This window comes from Rutidosis leptorrhynchoides, chromosome 4 (genome assembly GCF_046630445.1).
Source record: "Rutidosis leptorrhynchoides isolate AG116_Rl617_1_P2 chromosome 4, CSIRO_AGI_Rlap_v1, whole genome shotgun sequence".
In the NCBI taxonomy this organism is placed as follows: Eukaryota; Viridiplantae; Streptophyta; class Magnoliopsida; order Asterales; family Asteraceae; genus Rutidosis; species Rutidosis leptorrhynchoides.
This window is the reverse complement of record NC_092336.1, coordinates 368,052,836-368,061,774: the sequence shown is the minus strand read 5'-3', so window position 1 is coordinate 368,061,774 and position 8,939 is coordinate 368,052,836. Positions and strand designations below refer to the sequence as shown.

At 34.9% G+C, this 8,939-nt stretch overlaps 1 protein-coding gene across 1 annotated transcript; it reads left to right on the top strand.

The window, feature by feature from the left end:
- The first annotated feature begins 1,434 nt into the window (after nucleotides 1–1,434).
- LOC139843864 (uncharacterized) lies at nucleotides 1,435–6,333 on the top strand. Its single transcript, XM_071834035.1, has 7 exons — nucleotides 1,435–1,562; nucleotides 2,827–3,193; nucleotides 3,312–3,539; nucleotides 4,013–4,367; nucleotides 4,926–5,050; nucleotides 5,141–5,276; nucleotides 5,830–6,333. The coding sequence occupies exons 2-7, from the start codon at nucleotides 2,850–2,852 to the stop codon at nucleotides 6,067–6,069; spliced, it is 1,428 nt and encodes a 475-aa protein (XP_071690136.1). The 5' UTR covers nucleotides 1,435–1,562; nucleotides 2,827–2,849; the 3' UTR covers nucleotides 6,070–6,333.
- Nucleotides 6,334–8,939: the final 2,606 nt, after the last annotated feature.

Here is an 8,939-nt window from a genome sequence, read left to right as displayed (position 1 = left end):
AGGTAGAGATGGATATACCCGTAAATAATAAATTTTCACTAGCGAAATGACTCGGGTTTATTTAAATGAAACAGTTTAATAATGTGTTTTAGGTATTACGTGAATGTAAATGCTAAAGTTATTTACTTTAATGACCCGTGGAATCACGGATTCCGACTAAGAAACTTGTCGTTGTTTTTACAAATATATTAATGTACTTAACTTGGTCAGAATAAATGAACTACATTTATTCTCCCACCACCGTCTTCAAATTTTCATCACAATTACTATTTTTATTTTCATAAAAGCTTACATTACAACCTTTTATTGAGATATGTAATAAATAATTATAATTATAATTATAGTAAAAATAATACAAATAATTAAAATTATAAGAAGGTTGTAAAATCTGCTTCAAAGTTTGTACATGTTTTCGTGAAGTGTTTTGTAAAAGATTGTACAATTTGTTTTAAAGTTTGTATATATGGTCATTAGGGGTGTGCGTGGTACGGTTCCGGACCAAATTTTTTCGGTTCGGTTCCGTCCCGAATCCCAATTTGAAGCAAAAACATGGACTGAGGACCGGACCGAATATTATCGGTTCGGTTCGATACGGTACGTTTTGGGTATTTTTAGTGTTTTTTCCGATTTTGGTCCGGTTCGGTCCGGACCGAAAATCCGTAAAATTATGGACCAAGGACGGGACCATAAAAGCTCGGTTCGATTCGAAATTGGTTCGGTCCGGTACGGTCTTCGGTTCTTCCCGTACCATGCACATCCCTAGTCGTACATAATGCTTCAAATATTGTACATATGGTCATGTGAGTGTTTTATCATAAAGTTGTACATAATGCTTTATATATTATACAATTAACATATTAGTATTTTTATTAAATGTAATTAATTAGTTTAATGATATCATCACGGAGGGTTTTTAATTTTTTTTTCTATAATTTTTATTTTTTTTATGTTTATATAAATTTTATTTATGACATCATTATTATATAGATTTATTTGATTTTTTTTATGTTTATATAATTTTTATTTATGACATCATTATCATATAGATTTAGTAGATTAGTAGATTAGGTCACTCCCTATCGTAACTAAACTATTCATCCTCTTAACCTTTGACATCAGCGCCACATCAACACCAATATCCTATAACTAACTCATAACTAAATACTAACCATCATGGCCAAAACAATACTCCTCTTAATATACAACGTTCAAGCAATAAAACATAAAGTCCAACAATAAAAAGTCAATGGGACCCATAATTCCTATAACTAACCTCTTCTCTTCTGTTAAATCCATGGTGAGTGCGTAACTAACACGGGTAACTAAGCCGTGCCTATGATTCATTACGGGTAATGAGCGAGTAATGACGGATATATGATTAACTTTTCACATCCTACAACGTCATCATCCATTTAAATCACATCCATTGCCATCGGGTATTATATCCGTACAAATCCTATAAACCAAACACACCCTTACTCTTTTCCCTCGTGAATATAAAAACCCTAGAGCTACGGCCGGCTCCATTTCATCAAATATCCTCTCCTAATTCAAGCCTTGTTGTAAGTCCTTGATTTGATTTTCATCTACTTATATCAATAAGATAAGATTCATCTGTTTAAATTTTATTTTACTTGTACGCATAATTGGATTGTAATCGAAATAGAAAGTTATAAATTAACTGCTTTACGATCAGATCTGTAATCAATCGTTTCAGCATTCTATATTTTATTTAGGTTTAGATCTATCTATTATCCTTTTTAATATTTTGAATATATATATGGGTGTGTGATTGATTTGGATCAGTTGGTCAACGTAGTGATTTATGTTGTACTGTACAAGATTCAGTTACTTTAATTTGGTCTATTTCCATGGTGCTATGTGAGATTGTGAAGAACTAAGTTATCTGAAGGAAAATATTTTTGAAATACTTTCTTCCTGTTGAATTGTTAAACAAAGGAAGCCTAGGCATTTAGATACCTGCAATTTTACCTGTTTTAATTTCGTTTTTATTGTTTAAAAATGCTTCATATAAAGGTTGTTAATTCCGATGGTCGTGAACTATTTGCCGGGATCTTGTTGGGACTAATTGGCCAAGTCGTAGACTAGTCAGAATATGACCAACTTGGACTTTATTTGATCCAATAAATTCACTTTATCCGACTTTTACCGACTAAATTAGATTTTTGACAACTTTGACCGATTATATCGGTGAAGTCGGAGACTAGTTCGTTACTAATCACACGATGACCAACTTTGACTGTATTTGACTGAGTAAATCCAGCTTTGAACTACAAAATCCGACTTTGACCGACTAAATTAGATTCTTCATATTCACATCTATAGTCGACAAAATTAATAGATTGACATTGTTACATCTTAAGTATGTGTTGAAGGATCGACAAAATTCTTAGAAATGCGTAATAGTGCGAAATTTTAGATAACGAACACTAACATGTGCATCTTTCTTGGAGATTCATATCCTTTTCTATTCACCTATATGAAGTGCAAAATGCATAATAGTTTGAATTTTAACATTTGGGATAACGAACACCTGCATCTTTCTTGGAGATGAAAATCATCTTTCTTTACATATATGAAGTGCATGAATGTGAGCCTGATGCGTTCATAACTTTTCTTATTTTCACATGCGTTTCTGGTTTATTTGCTTTTGTTTTAGTCAAAAACCAACTTGTGCCAGCATGTAGGGTGTTGTTGATCCTTCATTTATGTTGTAATCTTTTTGCCTAACTCACGTTTAATTATTCTTTTGCTTATGTACAATATGTTATGAACTGATGTTTCTATGTGCATAATAAATGACAGGTAGGGGTGGACTTGTTAATAAAATGGGTGGTGGTTTTAGAGTATTACATCTAGTGAGACCATTTCTTGCATTTTTGCCAGAAGTGCAAAGTGCAGATAGGAAGGTTCCGTTTAGAGAGAAAGTCATATACACTGTGATTTCTCTTTTCATCTTTTTAGTGTGCAGTCAGCTTCCGCTATATGGTATACATTCGACAACGGGTGCAGACCCATTTTACTGGATGCGTGTTATTTTGGCTTCAAACCGAGGTACTGTTATGGAGCTTGGTATTACACCCATTGTCACTTCTGGATTAGTTATGCAGCTGTTGGCTGGGTCAAAAATTATTGAAGTTGATAACAACGTTCGTGAGGATCGTGCACTACTGTAAGTTTACTTATCTACTTAACTGTTATTAACATTTATTACAATATTAGTTATCTTGACAATTTTTTTATCTGGAATTTGTCATATTGTATCTGATGTGTTCTTGTGCTACATTTAGGAATGGTGCACAGAAGTTGCTGGGAATCTTGATTGCTGTTGGTGAGGCCGTTGCGTATGTTCTATCGGGAATGTATGGCAGTGTTGGTCAACTTGGTGTTGGGAATGCCATTTTGATTATTGTTCAGCTTTGTTTTGCTGGGATTATCGTTATATGTTTAGATGAACTTCTTCAGAAAGGATATGGTCTTGGATCTGGAATTTCATTGTTCATAGCAACTAATATCTGGTAATATATTTATTTTTATTTTATTATCTAGGGACTATATATCTGCAGGCCACCAAAATATATATATTTGTTTTGTAGGCCACCTAAAATTGAAAAATGATTTTTTAGGCCACCTAAATATATATTTTGTTGAATATACACCAAATTAGGCAAAAATTCTCATTGAAAAAATGTAAAAAGACACAAAATTCTTGCATTTCTTAACTAAATTCACTAATTTTATTATAGGTATTTCCAAATATTGAGTGTTTTCGTTATTCTAAATGTTTCTGATAAGTTTTTTGTCCGATTTGGTGTAACTAGAGCAAAATATGAACTTGGGTGGCCTACAAAATCATTTTCAAATATGATGGCCTAGAAAAACAAATTGAATATTTGGGTGGCTTCGAGATATATAATTTCTATTATTTATGTAATATATATATTGTTTGGTTATATGCTATCCCTAACAACGATTTGGATTAATCGTGTAGTGAAAGCATTATCTGGAAAGCATTTAGCCCTACAACTATAAACAGTGGGCGTGGTGCTGAATTTGAGGGTGCTGTTATTGCATTATTTCATCTCTTAATAACTCGATCAGACAAAGTTCGGGCATTGCGGGAAGCTTTTTACCGACAAAATCTTCCTAATGTAACAAATCTGCTGGCTACTGTCTTGATCTTCCTAATTGTTATCTACTTCCAAGGCTTCCGTGTTGTTTTGCCTGTGAGATCAAAGAATGCTCGTGGCCAACAAGGCTCGTATCCCATCAAGCTTTTCTACACTTCAAATATGCCAATTATTCTTCAGTCTGCACTTGTATCAAACCTGTACTTCATTTCTCAGGTATCACTTAATCCATTGTTATTAATTAATTAATTAATTAATGTATATCTTTCACCATATTGCACAAATGTAGGCCTTCATGATCAGATCTTTAACAAAAAGGATAACATGCTAATGTTCAATTTTGTTGCAATATGGTAATCGTTACCATCATTGTAACAAAATTAATGATCAAGTCACTATTGTGCTACATATAAGATTGATCCATGATTAATTTCTTATAAAATTTTCCTCATTAATTCTCCCAAAATCTCTCAAAGTAAACTGTCAACACCGGTCAACTTCTCAAAATCCCTAAAAGTCGGATTTACCTGGTCAAAATTAGTCTAATTTAAAGTTGGTCAATATCCTAATGATCCAATCTTGGCGGATGAATTCCTACACGGTCTCGCCCGATTAGTGATTTTTACAACCTTCTGCTATATGATATCTGGTCCCCTTTTTCAAGTTTTTTTTTTTTTTTTTTTTGGATTTTATGTCATTATCTGAAACCTGCCTTTCTTATGATCCTATACTTGTATTCAAGCTTTTGTGATTGATAGATATATTTTTGTACAGTTGCTTCATAGAAAATACAGTGGAAATTTCTTGGTCGATCTATTGGGAAAGTGGAAGGAGGCTGAATACTCTGGCCAATCAGTCCCAGTTGGTGGCATTGCTTACTATGTGACTGCACCTTCAAGGTAAAAAGACCACCTTACCCTTGCTTGGTGCGTTTCAGACTAATTTTTTAGTTTATTTAATTCTTTTTGTATCTGTTTATTGGTCATCAGCTTGGCAGACATGGCAGCCAATCCATTTCATGCTCTTTTCTACCTGGTGTTCATGCTGACAGCTTGTGCACTATTCTCAAAAACTTGGATTGAAGTCTCTGGATCATCTGCAAAAGATGTAGCTAAGCAACTAAAGGTAATCTTAATTTAAAATCTTCATTATTGAACTTCATGTGAGGGTTCTATAATACCATCATCTGCTGCTTTCTGTTGCTCTTACATATAAGGTTGATGGAAAGAGTGTTTGAGTTCAGATTGTGACTTACATTGTCGCAAATCAGTCCCATTTTGTTATATTTGACATGTAAATGTAAATGTAAATGTAAATAATTGCTAGAGTATGATTAATAATCTGGTCTAGCATATAAATATATAAGTAAATGTATACAAGATAATTGGTAAACTAAATTTAACAAGACCATTTTAATGATTGTTTGCAGGGGTAAGTAGGTCATGCTGATTGTAATCCATCTTTATTTTATTTTACACGGGTAAAGTCATAGATGATGTTAAAAACTTTGAAAAATAACCGAGTGCTTATTCTATAACTTAAAAACAAGCTTTAACTCTATAAGCTTTTAAAAAAAAAAAAAAGTTCTCTTGATAAGCTCTCAAAACACACTTATATCAGTAAATGTAAGTAATTATGGTTTGACATTAAAACTTCTGATATCTTGAAACCGATACAGGAGCAACAAATGGTGATGCCTGGCCATAGAGACTCGAATCTTCAAAAGGAACTCAACCGCTACATCCCAACTGCAGCTGCTTTCGGAGGAATGTGCATTGGTGCTTTGACCGTTTTAGCAGATTTCATGGGTGCAATTGGTTCTGGCACTGGAATTCTTCTTGCAGTTACAATCATCTATCAGTACTTCGAGACTTTCGAGAAGGAGAAAGCCAGTGAACTCGGTTTATTCGGGTTTTAAGTTGGCCCATATCGTTATGACATCTGTTTTAGATATACCTCTTTAGATAGTTTTCTTTGTAGAAGAATTTGCAAACACCGCCTCCTTTTATTTTATAATCTTAGAAACTATTCGAAACTATTTCTTTGACTGTCGAAAATTGTAACGGTTCTGAAATCTGGTAAAGAAATGACTGGTTATATTTGTTAGAAGATTTAAACTACTGTAATTGTTTGATCAAAGAAGTGAAGATATATTCTAGAAATTTGACATGCATTTGAGATATGTTGTCTGTTTATCCTTGTTTCTTCAACAGGTAGATTACCCTTTCTAGTTGACAAATAATGGAATGTTACTGTATATAATTGAGAGATATACATGCATTAGTTTGAGGCTTAAATTGAGCCGTCTGATGAAAAGAACCATAACAACTATGTCTTCATGATATGACGTTACGGGCTAGAACATGAACCAAACTTGATCTATATTATATATACCTTTACACACAACCACAAGATGTGCATTTAAAGTAAGAAAACATAATTTTGTCAGATTCCTACATCCTTGAAGAACTTGTGGGTGTTCAAGTGTCTGTTGAACTTGAATAAGGATTCTAGAAGAATTTAGTCCCATTTCCTCACAACCCAACGATGCTCGTCGGTGAACATGTTACCGGTAGCTAACAGTAACTCGCTAAAAACTCGATACGTTCCGGTGGTTGTTCCGGTGGTTGTTCCGATGCTTTTTCTGTGACTGGGATTATGATATTCCCGATATCAACATATTTTGTGGTGGTTATGAAAATAATAAGACCATTCCTGACCGTGGTGATGATATCACGTACAGTTAGTTCAAAAAATGCAATCTAAATGTGATTTGGCAATGTTAGTTTCGGACATTCATTAACCGTTGTGTCAGATTTTTGTGTCAAATATTGGATTGTAACAACCCAAACCAAACCACGTTCGAACCCGCTTAAAGTATCACAAAAAAAAAAAAAATTGTTTGTTCAGCAACTGGCGCGGCGCGCTAGCACCCCGCGCGGCGCGCCGATCTGGTCTGTCCAAAAAGTCTTGAAACGTGAAAATGTTTGACCACTTCCCGACGTATTTAGACAAAACGCTTTTCACAACATATTCATATATGAAAAACTAACACGTTCCATTCATAAAAATAAGTTTTACGAGACCGGGCCCACATCGGCCGTTTTACGACTTTCGTACAAAATTCAAGTTTTCAACCACATGATTTTTAACACAAAACAAAGCCGAGCATGGCGATTGGGGATACGCTACCCAATCCTAATCAAATCCAAAAGCAATCCTTCTAAAGCAACTACGCGAGTCCACTAGTTCCCACGCTTACCCGAGCCACCGCATCCAAGCAAATCTATAAAAATGTAAACAACGAGAGGGTAAGCTAACGCTTAGTGAGTGAGAATATACTACATACATATATATGTATAAAATGGACACGCCACACAAATATCAATACCGCATACCGAAGCATCCATGTATAAGGCAACTACACTAAGCATACCGTACGATCTCTAAGCAACAAGCTAAAGATATCAACAAAGTATAAGTTCACCAACAACGATGTGAACGACGCCAAATAAGCTACACCCGGAGGGTTAGCTACAACACAACGATGCATTTATATACATAGAGCAATATATAAACTAATAAGGTTAACCCCTTAACCCATTACCGAATACCAAAACTCCACCATGAAGATTGGCCGAACTACAGGAGCCTTAGTAATCCAAAACCACACGAGATTACCATCTTCAAAGAAAACATCGAGGTTGGCCGAACTACACGAGCCTTAGTAATCCGAAACCACATGAGATTACTACCTCAATAAGACGACCGAACTACACGCGTCATCATGAATCCGAAGTACACGCGATTCACTTCTCCAATACCAAAACCCACAGTCACGGGATTATAAAATCCACTACATCGGGGTTATCCAAAATCACATCACAATACATGTGATAACGTACACACAAGTGTACACATCGCCAAGAGGAGGTCAACCAAAACGCACAACCGTGTTAATTGGACCTATACACAAGTCCATCAAAACCACCTATATGTGAAGTGAACTCTATAACCGAGAACCACTTCACCCGACCCGTACCCATCCTACACATACATATGCACATAGGATATTAACACTCACCTTGTCGCCTTGATGAATGCTTCCGAAATAATCCGCAACTCGCCGAAGGAATGTACCTATTCCATTATCATAAATACCACAACACAATTAGGATGGATTTACAAACCAACCCAATTCGACACTTAGTGCAATTTCGACCCAATTGCACTTCCAAGCACAAACCGTGCCCAAACTAACCAATAATCACTAACACAAGTGATAATGGTCCTAATATGCCAATTAAACCCGAACACAAGTGTTAAACACTTATCGTTCTCAAAATCGCCCATAAACCCTAATTTTGACCCATAAAGTCAAAATCTCACCAATTACAAGTTTTGACACCAAAACATATTTAACTCGGTTTTATACTTCAACTTAATCCATTTTAAGTTTATAAACCTCATCGAATCGACATTCGGGTCATAATCATCAACAAACCCTAACTTTGACTCTAGTCAAAATTAGTCAACCACAAGAACCCTAAAGGTCTCCAATACATCAATAATCACTAATACTAGTGATTATACACCATTCTCAAGTCTTAAACATGGTTAAATCATTAACCAACCCAAAACCCGCCTTTTAACACTTATAAACCCGAATCTTGGTGTTAAGCTTCAATTAACAACTAAATGGGTTCCATTTATGAATCATAAAATCAAAAGCCCCAAATTTGAATGATGAACACGAAAACGAAATTCGGAGTTAGAGCTTACCACTAG